Below are 16,050 nucleotides of genomic sequence, written 5' to 3' on the forward strand. Positions count from 1 at the left end.
TATCCCAGGTAGAGTATGCTTCATTAACATTGGTCTCAGAGTGAAAATAATGTGAAGAGGATCTGTAACTCACTCTAGTCATGGAGAGTGAGTGGGAAATAAAACTGTGTCATGAACCTCTGAAATTGAGTGTACCTGGCGCATAGTAAGAGCCTCACATGTCAGCTATTTTCATTATTGTCTTCTTCACTGTAATAAGCTTATTACTTATCTTTATTCACAACTAGGTATTATGTATTGGCTACAAGAACCATGTTTTCCAATTGGTATCCACGGTATTACTCAGCATAGCAACTTATGCACATATTAGAGTAGCTGCAAGGTAGGTAATTTAAAGTAATGATCAGAAGCACAAGTCAGAGGAAACATGATTTAAATTCTTGTTTGCTGTTATGGCCTGTGTGACCTGGAAGTTTCACTTACACTCTGAATACTCACCAGTGAGTTAGGTTAATGAGATCTGCCTATCGGTTTGATGAGCATTAGCTAAGATAATGTGCAGGAAGCCTTAAGGGCAGGGCACACCTATAAGTGCTCAATCAATGCTAGTTTTTATTAGTAGATGCTTGCTAGTAATGGATGTAATGGGCAAAGAAATTATTCTAACAATTCTACAATGGTTCTGTGCTCTTTCCAGATATTTCAAACGTACGAAACACAATCTTGCTTTCCATTAAGCTCTGCTTATGTTATCATCTCGGTGTTTTCTATCTGTAAATTATTACCTCCCTAAAAACGTTTTTGGGTTAACAGGAAGTTTATTTTTTGGCTTGGTACCTCTAGTTGAGCATAGCGGTGGTTCCTGGTAGGTGCTTAAAAAATATTCGCTACTTGGCCTTTGAAAATCCCAGGTATTTAGCCAAAGTTAGATTTCATTTAGAAATCTCAGGGAGCCCATTAATAGACTCACTAAAGCCAAATTTAGAAAACTTCAAACTCATTCTTAATTCTTGTAGGTAATAAATGTTTGACTCTCAAAGACCATTACCAAAAAAATTATGAATTAGTATTCACAGTGACAACTTGATATAATTCATTACTTCACTAATATTCTCAACAAACATCACACTAAAAACAATCTCCTCAGTAGATTAAGCTTGTGCTTTGTTTTTGTCATTCACATTAAATTAGTAATCTGAACATTCATAGACCTAAATATATTTAACCTTGAAATATATTTTCTTTTGCTACCAAATACGAAGTTATCATTATAGAGAGAGGTCTTCATTTCTTGGTGATGTTTACCATAATGAACAAAGTTTTAAGAGTTTTGTATTTAAATGGTTTCATGTTTTGCCTTGTCTGTTCCAACACAGGCATCAACTGTGAAATAAATCTAGATGAATGCCTATCAGAGCCCTGTCTCCATGATAGAGTTTGTATCGATGGCATCAATCATTATACCTGTGACTGCAAGAGTGGGTTTTTTGGAACACACTGTGAAACAAACGCCAATGATTGCCTTTCAAATCCTTGTCTACAAGGAAGGTAGCTATTTTTTTTTATTATTAGCTTTATGAAAGTATATTTAACTCACAATATTTAAGACTTAACGTCAAGGGAAAGTTGATAAAGATAATTTTAATTATGCTCTTTCATAAAACAAGAGCTAAGTACATTTAAGATGACAGATGCTGCCAGTTTTAGCTAATGCAATGTACTGATACATTATCTCTGCCCTTCTTTTATTTCTGTTCATTAGCATAAAGTAATTTTCTATAAATGTGGATTAATGAGACTTTAATATACTTAAAGGTAACTGCTCATGGTAATAGAACTAGCAGGTAAGATGATGAGACATTCTATTATTTGCTCTATGGAGAGATAATACCACACAGTATTTAAAATGTTCCTAAGTAAACTGGTTCTTTCAGCCCTATGTGTATGAAAAGTATTTTATGACTCTATGAATCTGTATAATAACTGCTCTGATCATGGATAAAATATTGGTTAATACACATCTAGAGTGAAGGTATTTCTAGGAGATGCAGGTGGCAAAGAAGAATGTATCACAGATGCATCATGCTGCTTGCTTCGACGTTAGTTTTCTTTTCTAATCCTGCCACCTACTTTGTAAGCAGGGAAGGGAGAAAGAAGGTTGGCAGCTCATTGCAATGCAGGCTGGCCATAGCTAACTTCAGTTTCTCACGTAAGCCCTACATACTTTTTATCTTTTAAAACTGTTCATTCTTTTCATTGCCATGGGGAAAATGGCAAAAATGAAAATTGATCCATTTTTTCAGTCCAGTCACCTTCAAGGATAAGAAACCCAGGAATAAACTCTGCTTTGTATTTCTCATGGGAGTGCTTTTTTCACCTGAACTAGGAAAGAAAAGTTTAAATGGTGAAACTCCCTTGAAGTTATGCTTTAACATCTACTTATTTGAAAATGTAATTCTAATTCTGTTTCAGGTGCACAGAACTTATTAATGAATATCCATGTTCATGTGATGCAGATGGGACTAGCACACAATGTAAGATCAAAATTAATGTAAGTCTTATAATTTTATTCAAGTTATATGACAAAAATTTAATTTAAAAGAAAAATCAAGTTGCTTGCTGTAGGTTTCAGAGTCATTTCTTCCACAGTTGTTAACGATTTAACTGTTCTCTCATCTTTCCTCTGTGTAATTCTTTGGCTGCTCCAAACAAAACTACAAATCAAGGCTTTTTTCTCCCCCACCTTTTCCTTCTTTGTCTCTTCTTGTTAAAAAATTCCACGATTCTCCTCCCTCCCGCCGACCGCCCCACCAAACTAAATCCTAGAAGTATCCATTATCAACAGTTGCTCAGATGGCTTAAATTTTACCATCTGCCTCGTCCTCCCTGGTCTTAGGAGACAGAGGTATCTGTGGATCTGTAGGGATGACATAGGATTCAATTAATTCAGTTATCACAAGGATAATATAAATACTGGATGTATATATCAAGACGTGGGCAACACCTTTAATATTCTCAGGATATGTCTTTCAATCTTCAGGAGTCTCATGTGGTGTGATTGACATATGGTATTTTACATGGGATGCCTCATTTGTTGAAAAATGTTGGTTGACTGAGAATTGTGACCGTTCTTGGTGGATGAGAATTTTGTGAGCCTTTTGGAATACTGGGGAGTTCTTCCGAATCATTTTTGATTGACAATAACATGGTAAAGGTAGGAAGCATACAAACTAAAAGCCTTTGTCATTGTGAAACCATGGGTATTTTATTACATTCTTTGTGTCTCTCTCCCTCGTCAGTAAAACATAGCTATACTAGTTCTGACATCACAGGGTCATGCGTGAGAATGCACATGAAACACAGTAACTATTCAGTAAGTGGCCCTTCCAGAGAGGGGTGATGGAGTAGTTAAATGCATTCACGGAGAACCAAGATTGAAACTCTATATTGCTACTTACCTACTGTGTGTTCTCAATTTACATTTATTTTGAAATTATTTTGACTATTCAATAAAAATTATCACAGTAACTACCTCAGGTTATTGCAAGAATTAAATGAGATAATGCATGTAAAACAATTAGCACATTTTCTGACACACAGTTTTAAAAAGCATAATTATCTGTTGATATTGTGTTTATTTTGTTCTGGATAGTGAAAGCTATTCTTGATGTGGAAAAGGAAATGTAATAAATAAATTCCCTAGTAGAGAATGAATGAACCATACATCTTGTTTGCATTACCGCAAATATTGCCTGAAGTAATGTCTAAAACCATATTTCTTACTAGTACAAATATCATATTCTTAGTTTTGTATTAAAATATCAGTAAATAGACATTTTTGACATATGTATGTATATATGCATGCATACATATATACATACATGGCCAATATTATGAGAGCAATTCTTAAAATTCTACCTATGTGATTCTAGATTTTTTCCTAATATTGTTATTTTAACATAAGAGCAAACTCATTATACTCAATGACTTTTTTGTCTTAGAAGTATATCTTAGGAATCATTCCATTAAAATGCAAAGAGTCCTGATTCATTCTTTTTAATAGCTATAAAGTATTCCAAATAAACACTGAAGACCACACTTACCTGATGAGAGTATGAACACACTGCTTACCTAGATCCTATTAAATGAAATCACTTTTTACAAAGTGTTGACTAATTTCATGAGGAAAATGTAATTTGTCATTATTTTAATTTATATTTTCCTAGGTTACTATCAAGATTGAACACCTTTGCATGCTATTATTTGCCATTTGTAGTTCTTTGTGCCTTGCCTACTTATAGCCCTTTTACTTTTTGATTACTTGCCCTTTACTTTTTGATTTGTATGTCTTATTTTAAATTGTAGATAAAATCTACTAGCTTCTGAAAAAATGCAAATCTTTTATAAAGTCTGGACACTCTTACTTTATACAGCTTATGAATTGTGAGATTTTCATATTTTTCTTTACCTTCTTCTTCCTAACTGGGCTTTGCTGCTCTCCAAAGAAATCCTTCCCACTGTAATATTTTAAATATATTTTTATATTCTCATCTACAATTATAGAATTCATGATACTTTTAGTGCTTTGACTCATAGTGAATATATTACGATTGATAAAAGCTAGGAATCTAACTTAATGGTTTCTTTTAAGTATAATCATTTTTTCCAAGAAATTTTATCAAAGGGCCTGTTAATTCTTTCTTGATTTGGAATGCTCCACTTTTCATATAATAGATTTCTATATATGGGTTAGTTTTTGGACTATTCTGTTTCTTTACTTTTTATTTCATTTGCACCAGTACTATCTAGAATAATTGTTATAGTTTAATACATTTTTTAAAATTTTGTCATGTTTCACTAATACATTAAGTGTACTCTATATGTAATTTTGCTCATTCATTCTGTAAATCTTAGATATTGAACGTCTATAAGAAATTGAGATATAATAATCATTAGATATATTTCCTACCTGACCAGCTCCACATGGAAAGTGATCTACATCTCTCTCTATCTTACTTACTAGCTGACCTATTTATTTTAGTTTTCTCTATGGTGCAATGCTTAGATAACACACTCTGCAGGAGATTCATGAACTGTTTCTCAAGGCTAAAGAGGCAAGAAAAATGGAGAAAGATAGGCAGTACTAACTGAAAAGAGCACTCGGGTCAATATAGGGCAAGGTGTTACATGTGAACCTCCTTAGGAGTGGAAATAATATAGTTTATGTTAGGGCTGGATGGGCAACAAGACAAGCAAAATTGCTGTGATGGTTAATATTGAGTGTCAACTTCATTGGACTGAAGGATGCAAAATATTATTCCTGGGTGTGTCTGTGAGAGTATTGCCAAAGGAGATTAATATTTGAGTCAGTGAACTGGGAAAGACAGACCCACTCTCAATTTGAGTGGGTACAATCTAATCAGCTGCCAGCTCAGCTAGAATAAAGCAGCCAGAAGAACGTGGAAGAACTAGACTGGCTGAGTCTCCCGGCCTCCATTTTTCTCCCATGCCGGGTGCTTCCCGCCCTCAAACATTTGACTCCAAGTTCTTCAGCTTTTGGACTCTTGGACCTTCCACCAGTGGTTTGTCAGGGGCTTTCGGGCCTTCAGCCACAGACGGAAGGCTGCACTGTCGGCTTCCCTACTTTTGAGGTTTTGGGACTCGGACTGGCTTCCTTGCTCCTCACCTTGCAGACGGCCTATTGTAGGACTTCACCTTGTGATAGTGTGAGTCAGTACTCCTTAATAAACTCCCTTTCACATATACTTCTATCCTATTCGTCCTGTTTCTCTAGAGAAAGCTAATACACTTTGTTTTGTTTTTTGTCCAAGTGACAATTAGAAGGAAGCTTTAAAAATTTGAATTAATGCTGGAGAAGAGCAAATGCATGCCTGGGGAGAGAACATATGCCATGACTAGTGAAAAAAATGTAATTTAAGTTCTGGATATGCACACACAAACAGAAAAGGAAAGTGAGTAGGGCATAGAAAGCAGATATTTTTCTTTCAAGTTTGATAAGACTTAGGAGGATGGCATGTATCTTTCTCATGCACCATGTATATGTACATGGAAGCAGTATTATTTTTAAGATTTCAAATTATAAATATATGTTATGTACTGAAATGGAAAAACTAATTACAGAATTAAAAAATCGTGACTTTCTCAGATGAAGTAGAAATAAGAGAATTCGTGCTTTAACTCGTAGTGAATATATTGCTATGAGCAGACTTAACATAAAGCAAGGACTCATGTAAGTTCTCTAAATAAAAAGGAAAGAATTAAAAAACTGTGTATAAATAGCAAAGACATGGAATCAACACAGGTGACCATCAGTGGTGGATTGGATAAAGAAAATATGGTACATATACACCATAGAAAACTACAGAGTGATAAAAATGAGTCATGTCCTTCACAGCAACATGGATGCAGCTGGAGGCCATAAAACTAAGGTAATTAATGCAGGAACAGAAAAACAAATACCATATGTTCTCACTTATAAGTGACAGCTAAACATTCAACACCTATGGAGATAAACATGGGAATAATAGACACTGTGGACTAGAAGAGGGTGGAGGGAGAGGAGAATGGTTCGAAAAAATGACCTATTGTATGCTATGCTCACTACCCAAGTGCAATACACCCGTGTAACAAGGCTGCACATGTATCCCCTGCATGTAAAAAACTGAGTACGCACACATGAGTGCATGTATTTGTGTTTCTCTGAATGTGGACTGTAATTTATGAGCTTTTTATTTAATATAATTTACATTTTGTCTGCCATGTATATCATGTATATTTTTCTATTTTTTGTTATTCTTTCAGTAGTACATAGTGGATTCTGGCATTCAGAAAATTATTTTCATGTATCCAAATTTACTTGATTACAGACTCTAAAGGTTCTGTGATTTTTGACAGGTTTAAAAGGGACTTATTTAACAAGTTCTTCTCATTCTTTTTATTTGAAATTAAATGATTGAACCATCAGAATGCTTTCCAGGAGAGGGTTTGAGTTGGAGTCCATCTCCCTCAACAAATGGTCAGCTTTTTCCTACAAATTATTTCAGAGAATATCGATATCCTTTAATTAGAAACAAATCTTTAAAATAAACAAGATCTTGCAAAATGGGAACATTCATTACACACACACAGAGTACCTTGCTTTTCCACTTAATCAATCATAGAAAATTATTCTACTTTATATATAATTATATATATATATTCTATACTACCATATGTTGTTCTACTTTCTTCTTATTAATATTCTATTGTGTGGAAATACCATATTTATTTAATTAGTATCCTTTTTTGGATATTTAAGATATTTTAAGTCTATTGCTCTTAAAAATTCTTTCTGTGTTTTAGGTACAGAAGTTTGAGTTCATTCTAGCTATTTCATAGCAGAAAATAATCAGCACTACTTTTAAGACACCCTCTTGCTCATTTGTTTGTGTGTGCCCTGCCATACTTGTGAGTTTATTAGAAATATTTTCCTACGTATGTGTTCTGACAAAATGTGATTATTACTTATTGGTATATGTATCTTTTGTTTAAATAAATGCCATTATGTTCTCTAGGTATTTGTTCTCTAGCTATTCCATTATTTGCCCTCCTCCATAAATCTTGAATCCCTAAGTTAGGGAAAGCCTATCACGACTCATGCAAAAGTGAGCCCAAACCTAGATCAGAAGAGCAAAACAAGTGTGGGTAAGAGAAGTTGCATTTCCTTTTCCAGACTCTTTTTACTACCAACAGCAACCACATGTCACTTACAATGCTACAGACTCCGTAGTTACGTCTCATCAAAGTTCTCAGTCTTTTGGATTGCCCAATCCTGCAGCTTGCAAAGTAAAAGCCCATATAATTAATGAGATTTTGAATATACGCATTTAAAAACACTGGACTACACTAGCAGTTTTTATTCAGAACTGGACAAAGTTCATGGAATTCTGTGAAGGTTAATAGGCCTTTGCAGAGGGAATGGTAGGGACTTAGTAGGTACCGTGTTCTGTTCCCACTCTTCAAATAGTAGTTCTCTCTGTATCTGTTTCCTTTTCTCCAAGATCTTAATTGAGGAAAGTATTCCACTACCCAAAACACCAATGCTAAAAAATAAAACGTGATGCCATGAGAGAAATGTTATGATAAAGATGACATTGGGTAATTTCCTTTTCTAGGCAGTTAAGAGATCACAGGACAACCCTGTGGATCTAAACCACATCCCTCAGAGAGAACACAACTAACTGAGTCAGTGAGATAACTGTCACATTTACTAGCCCAGTTAGTACTTTGCCCTGTCTAAGAATTTCACAATGAATATATCACTGCCCTGTTCCTTTCATGCTCCTGTACATTTCCTGGCATAATATTTTCAGTACAAGTTGAATGAATATATCACTAGGGTCAAGCTCTGTTGTCTAGATTGCCCTGGTCTGCAGGATTCCTCCCAGCTTCCATCTCTTTCTCTAAATACTCAACCTTTTATATCTTTTATTTTTGAAATTACTTTAGTGAACTCTTTGGGAAAGCACTTTATTATATTAAATAGAATATAGCAAAGCAATATAAATGATGAACAAAAGGAAAGGCATCCTTTTAAATTTTTAAACCAGGAAAGATCAAGAACTTTAAATGACAATTTGATTTCCTCTAAAAAGAAATTGCCGTTGTATTTCCCATTAAGCTTTCTAATTAATTTACTAAAAGATTCTTGAAACCCTGGAGACAGAACTTTTGGCAGTCTAAAAACTATCCCTATCTTCCCATGGGAGATACAATTCAATTAGTGTATGTAATGTTCTCTAATAAATCATTCTATACATATCTAGAAACAGAGCTAAGGGAGAAACATGTTTCCATGCCACTCCCTGTGGAATTCTGCATTTCTATTCCATAAATAAAACTGCAATACCTACAGGATAGTCTACTATGTGCCCTTGGTTTTTCTTAACAAGTTCATATTTTCAGCAAAAGTGGAACAAATATCAAAGGATTTGTTTATAAAAACATACTTAGTTCTATCACTTGTAGGGGGTGGGGGTGTACAAGATCACTATCTAAGTTCCAGGCATGACTGGAATATTATACTGAAGTGCACAATTCATTTCTAATTGTGGATGATGCTAATTAATCTCTCTGATGATTTTTAACATCATCTAATTTTCCAGTGGATACATGATATTAATGCAATGGCTTCCATAATAGTCTTGTCGGTATGAGTTTTTGTTGTTAATACTTTTTTAAAAAGTCACTAAATATTTGTAAGCATAGGTGTCAATTAATGAACAATAATTCTAGAAAATTGTCACTTTTCAAGGTAAAACGCTGAAGAAGTATTTTATGTTTGCATATGCAATTATCCTTGAGAATGGAAGAACTCAAGACCTAGAGTGCAAAATGATTCAAGTTGGTTTAGGTTCATTAAGATATTATCTTTAGGTAAAACTCTTGAAAATAAACAGTTTTACTAATGATGTCATAACTTTCCATAAATTAGTTCTCAGAATTATGGGTGCAAATCTTTTCAGTTTACATTATGAAAAATAATGTCATACCATGTTTGTGGTACTATGACATGTGTTTTCCACACTGTAAGTATATATATAAACCCTAAACTGTAAACTTAAAAGCATATGGTATGATATGGTAGAAGCTAAATATACAGAGAAACATATTTCTTGTTCAAATTAAGTGCCAAAAGATTGAAATAGAGGCTGACTGAGCCCTTGGCCTTCAGAGTGGAGAAGAAAGAAAGATAATATTTACTGATCACATATGACGTTTAAGACACAGTGCCACTATTTTATTTAACTCTCATAGCACACCATATGAGGTGGGTGATATTAACACCATTTTGTGCATCCATGTAGTTACAATAAATAAAATACCATTTGTTGAATAAGTAAGTAAAACTATGAGAAATTTTAAAATATTTTTAAGCTTAAAAAGTAACAGGTATTATCCAGATTCCTCTAACTCTACAAGACATCTGCACTTCTGCAGCTATAGGTGTCAGAAATGCTGGACATACATTTGGACAAATGCATGGGAAAAAGTAGGTAATTAAAAGATTATGATTGGATTCAAACTTCAGCTATTACAGATGTTTTAGCTATTTTACATGAATATAAATGCATTGTGAAATGTTTGTTCTAAGTATGTGATCAAACCCAGAAATCCTTTGAAATTTAATGGAAGTACTATTAATCATTACCGTAGGAGAGCAGTTGAACTGGGGCTGTTTTGGGAAAACTGAGAGGTATGGTAGACACTAAGGGCCAGTGAATTCTGTTATCTGCAGAGGAAATTTGCTTTAGCACCATTATTGGGGGCAGGGGCAGTTCTCTGACATGGTACATCTTTTTATAAAGATTAATAATGATTTTATTTCTTGGTAAATCAGCAATAAAATATTTGACAGAGTCTTTCTGGTAATAAAAGGTAAAAAACCGCTTACTGTCATAAACATATATTTCAATTAACAGAGGAAGGAAATGTCAAACAAGTTTGCACATCAGTTTTTTAGATTATGTTTAAATAAAAATATAATTATATTAAAATGGTCATCCTTATACTGATAATCAAATTTGATTCTCTATTTCTTAATCTAGGACTGCACATCAATCCCTTGTATGAATGAAGGCTTCTGTCAGAAGTCAGCACATGGATTTACTTGCATTTGCCCACGTGGATACACTGGTGCATACTGTGAAAAAAGCATTGATAATTGTGCTGAGCCTGAACTTAATTCAGTCATCTGTCTTAATGGAGGGATCTGTGTTGATGGGCCTGGACATACTTTTGACTGCAGGTCAGTATTTATTTACCCACAAGTAAGTAAATATACATTTAGGAGAGCTTATAAACATCCCACTAGTAATGCACTCTGCAATGTAAATACTAAGTTTTGAAGTAAGATTTTATCTTATATATATATATAAGCACAACTTAGAAAATAACAGTTACAAAATGGCATTGTTTATATTTTCCAAATATCATATATTCATATCACTCCCATGTTTTGCTTTCCCAGTTAAATCATCCCTCATTTTATAATTTTTTTTTATCTCTTCTCCTTTCTCAAAGTGGGTTTTTATTCTTTTTCTCAAATATTTTATACCAAATGAATGATTTACTAATATTTCACATTTATAGAATAATTCCTAGCCAGAGATTCATTTCTGTTACTACTATGCCTATCTCCTGAGATCTTAATAGGTTATAAAAATTTTATTTGAGTTATAAAAGCAAATTATTCTATCACTATATTTTTGAACCACTTTTTAAAGGTATAGTTTTAAACTTTTTAGGAGATGAATTTTTTTCCTTTGTTATTTCTGATTATATAATATATCCAATGGATTGGTCATATGAGAATTTAGTCACTATCTGTTCAACTTGTAAAATAATAACCGAACCCAGGTATTAAAAAATATACACACATACTTTACCTCCTTTCAGTCTCATTTGTGCTAGGATGATGTTAAGTTAAAATTTGTGAGCTGCATTTCTGTCATATATCGTAAATTACTGACAGGTTTATCATGTATATCTTGATATATAGTTATTTACTAGTAAAGTATACTTATCATTTCTATATTTTATTATTTCTTTTTAAGACACTAATATATTCTGCCTTCTATACAATACTGTCACTTCCGTATTTTCTATGTTCAATATCTAGGGCATGTTTTGCCTACTTATATATTTTGATATCTACTGTATTTTTTATTTGGTGTATATCTCTAGTAAGACATACATAAAGGCTAATTTCATATAAGTTCAAGAATATTAACTTACATTTAGCATAGGCAAACAATGTTTATTTATTATTATGACATAGATATTAGTTATTACACATTGCCTAACATGCCATTTTTGTTTGATATACACATGCATCAGACATGTGTGTGTACCTGTGTGTGTGTGTGTGTGTATTTTAAATCCTTCTTTCTCATATCTTGTGTTTTGAACATACTTTCTGTTTATCGTACTTTTGTAGATTGATAAAATATAGTAAACATGTTTTTTATACAAATGGACATTATATAAAACAAAATTATTAAAATGACTGCTACAAGGATTCTCAGGGTTATAACCTAATAATTGCCTGGACTAAGTCATTAATCATAAATTGAACGTATATTTCTGATGGATACAGTGTTAAAAATCAGGATTCAATTCATGGAAATACATTTTGTTCAATAAAAAATTGATTATCAAAATAAGTAAACATAAACCTAAAATGTGTATTTTTACAATCTGTTAGTATTTGTTAAATCAAGCACTGTAAGAGCTCTTAGTCCATTTAGTGTTGCTATAACAGAATAACAGAGACTAGAAAAGAGGTTTATTTGGCTTATGCTTCAAGTGGCTGAAAAGCCCAAGAGCATGGCATAGGCATCTGTTTGGCTTCTGATGAGGGTTTCATGCTGCACCATAGGATGGCAGAGATGTGAATGTGGAAGCTGGAATGCAAGAAGGACCAAACGGGAGAGGCAACCTTGCTTTCTGACACCCACTGTACCCAGAACTAATCTTTTCTCGAGAGAACAAATCCAGTCTCATGAGAAAGACTTTAATCTATTTTAAAGGTCTATTCACTGTGTACAGGCACCACCTCCCAACATTGCTGCACTAAGGTTCCAACATGAGTTTTGGTATGGACATCTAAACCATAGCAAGCTCCTTTATAAATATTCCTTTTAGGGAAAAGTTATCCACAGGCTAGCTAGACTGATTTTTTTTTTTTTTTTTTTACAGCATGAAGCCAGTGGAATTCAGGCTGAAGATGCCTGCTTCTTTTCCTGGCGTATTTCCCAGGGATAAGCATAGGCATTCATTACTGCTATAAAGTTATTCAAACTGTATTTAAATAGGAGTCATCTATCTCCAAAATTATCATTGCTGATTCAATGTGTTTAAAAGCCCCTGAAGATCTGTCAATGGTAATGCCTTGGGAGGTGCAGTTTCTACTGGGACTCCACGCTACACTATGAGAAGTCAGAGCTGGTGCCAAGTCAACACAGTCCTTAGATAGTTTACTTACCAAAGAAAACTCATATTCTAGGATAGAAGGTAGTGCTTTTCAAGTCAAATTATCAGATTTGTTCATGGGTTAAGGGTTAATCCATAATATGTTTATGTAAAATCATAGTAAAATTATTATTTGATATTTAAAGAAGAAAATTGAACTTATGGTTCTGAGTTCTATTTTGTGTTCTCTAAATGTAATCAAAAAGAATCATGTCACTCTTAAAAACCTGGTAAAATATTTTGTTGTTATTATCTTTATACTATTTTTGCTTCAAAGTTTATGCCAATCATAGTAAAAGTTAATGTCTTCATTCTTGTTGCTGGTTTGTTAATGATTTTGCTAAGGTCTGTTTGACTTTAATTGGGAAAATTACTCAACTTTATAACTTTGCACCTTAAGGGTATTTATCCTGAGGTCTTACTTGCAAGGAAAACTATTTTATTAAATATTTCAGCCTTTAATGACCTGCAGAATATTCCATAGGCTTGCTCTTATAATTATTTTAGAATTATTTTTTCCAATTGAAATTTAATGCTGAATGACATTACACAAATAAACAAAAAAGGTAAAGACTGTGCTACCCTTTAAAATTGCCTGTAATTTTTTTAATTGCCAACCTAAAATATTTTGTTGTGTTGTAAGATTCACATATTAATTTTAACTTGGTGAAATGTAAATTTCTTAGATCTTATCTTTGACTGAGGATGATATAGTAAGTGCTGTCAAGTTTGCTTTCATCTCCATCATTGCCAAAATTAAACCAAGGAATGGTCTTTTTTCATGAATGCTATATGTTATAAATTCAGTTGATTCATTTCTTTCACAGAAGTTAACATGACTTTTATTTAATTAAAAACCATGTAGAAAAGATTTATTCCAATGACTGACATATAGAGAACTTATAATTTAATTCCCTTCTGTTTTTATTTCTGGAGTTTTAAGTGTTTATTCAAAATACGTGGTGTCATACGTTTCTGTTATTTATTTCTTCAAGTCAGGGGAATTTTTAAAATTATTCTATTTGTCTTATGCAGATTGATACTGATTCACTCATTCTGCATTCTACTTCGGGTAGCAATATTGCTTACATATTGTATATCACACTTCTTAAAAAATTTTCTTTGATGAAATTTTTTGCTTCCTTTTTTAAAAATTTCAACATTTTCAACATTTATTATAGATTAAAGGACACATACACAGGTATGTTATAGGGGTAAATTACTTGATGCTGAGGCTTGGGATCCCAAAAATCCCATCACCCAGGCTGTAAGTACAGCACCCAATAAGAGGTTCTTCAGCTCCTTTTCTCCCTTCTGCATCTAGTGATCCCCATTGTCTGTTGTTCCCACCTTTATGATCATGTGTATTCAATGTTTAGCTCCCACCTATATGGAGAACGTATGGTGTTTGGTTTTCTGTTCTTGTGTTGGGTCATTTAGGATCATGGCTTCCAGCTCCACTCATGTTTCTGCAAAGGGCATAATTTCATTATTTTTTGTGGCTGCATAGTACTCTGTGGTGTGGTGTATATGTACCACATTTTCTTTTATCGATCTGCTGTTGATGGGCATGTAGGTTGATTCTATATCCTTGCTATTGTGAGTAACACTACTTAAAACTCTGTCCTTCATGTATTTCACTTTTTTCAGTTTTTATATTTTTGTTCCTTCTCACATTTTTATTTACTTCTCAAACTTTTATCCAGTTTTTCTGAAATTTTTGTATTTTAATCTTTTACTTTTCAATGTGCCTTAGTTTTTCATTATTTTCTTTCATCGTAAATGTAACGCCCACTTAAAAAGCCATATTATTATATTCTGTTTACAGAGTAGTTAGTTTATTCCAAGAGTTTGATTTTTTTCAAAGTTCATATAGCTGAACTCATCTTTTTATTGTTACAGAATTAAGTTGACTCAGTGTGTCAGTTTCTAGCATTTTGTATCCCGGCTTTATTGATCTTTGTGGTTGTTACCCAGATATAGCCGAAGACCACTTTCATATCCTAACTCTATTTGCCAGACTCTTGTTTATTGAATTATTTCTGTGTCTTTAAGACTATTTGAAATAAGGCTGAACCATTAAATGTCTGGGCAGAGGCAAGCATTAATGCACAGGAACACCCATGAAAGCCTATTTTTACTACATGTGTTGTGGTTGCCAGGGTCTAAGGGTCAAATTACTACACAAGTGTGAGTCTATTTAAATATCTTCCTCTACTATTAAATTTTGAGTATTGGACCTCTCCAGGTCAGAGTCGTATCAGATTTATACTTTGTTCATTGCTGATTTTTCTCATGAAAACATTTTATTATTTTAAATTATTTTAGAACTAAGACAATGGTACATAATTAAGATAGCCAGTATTCATTTAAAAAAATCTTGCTGATGCAGTAACTAAATTTTGAAAGATAGGTAGATTCTTTGTTTTCTGGCAAGGATAAATTTGTTATGGTAGTTAGCACAGATATCAACACAGAAGAGTTGTATTTTGATGAAGAAAGAAAAAAAAATTACCAAGAAACCCAGATTAGATATAATTTTTTACACTTTGAGTTCAGTGGTCTTGTCTAATGTTCTCAGGCACATTTAGAAACACTGAACCTGTTAGGAATTTATTTTCTATGCAACAGATCTGTAAATTTATAAGTTGATTTATATATGGACTCCTTTCAAAGCAAAATAAATCTCATGTTGTCTCAGTTAAATTATATATTTGATATATACAAATATAAAGCTAGTTATAAACCCATTATGTTTATTGCTGTTATATAACTATAAAAATGTTTTAAAGTTCAATGAAAACTATAAGCCTAATTGAATTGTTACCATAAAATGCTAATTAATGTGATAAACTCTGATGTTGCTACCATATGACATTGTCTACATCAGTGTCCCCTTGCTTCAGTGTGCCAGTTGAAAATATAATTCTTCCAAAGCATGTTTTATACTGTAAATCCTTAGTGTGCTATATCGTGATCATAGGTAGATTATTTAAACAGGAAGGGAAGGGAAGGAAAGGGAAGAAGGGAAGGGAAGAAGGGAAGGGAAGAAGGGAAGGGAGGAAGGGAAGGGAAAGG

General features: G+C 33.2%; 1 protein-coding gene across 1 annotated transcript in view; it reads left to right on the top strand.

The window, feature by feature from the left end:
- Nucleotides 1-13,282, top strand: part of LOC129144374 (protein eyes shut homolog) — a 74,047-nt gene extending 60,765 nt beyond the window's left edge. Inside the window, exons 2-5 of the mRNA XM_054686572.2 lie at nt 1,317-1,488; nt 2,413-2,491; nt 10,548-10,747; nt 12,700-13,282. Of these exons, the coding sequence (XP_054542547.1) occupies nt 1,317-1,488; nt 2,413-2,491; nt 10,548-10,747; nt 12,700-12,790 (542 nt within the window). The 3' untranslated portion in view covers nt 12,791-13,282. The remainder of the gene's footprint in view (nt 1-1,316; nt 1,489-2,412; nt 2,492-10,547; nt 10,748-12,699) is intronic.
- The last annotated feature ends 2,768 nt before the right edge of the window (nt 13,283-16,050 follow it).

Source organism: Pan troglodytes, chromosome 5, assembly GCF_028858775.2.
Source record: "Pan troglodytes isolate AG18354 chromosome 5, NHGRI_mPanTro3-v2.0_pri, whole genome shotgun sequence".
Lineage (NCBI taxonomy): Eukaryota > Metazoa > Chordata > Mammalia > Primates > Hominidae > Pan > Pan troglodytes.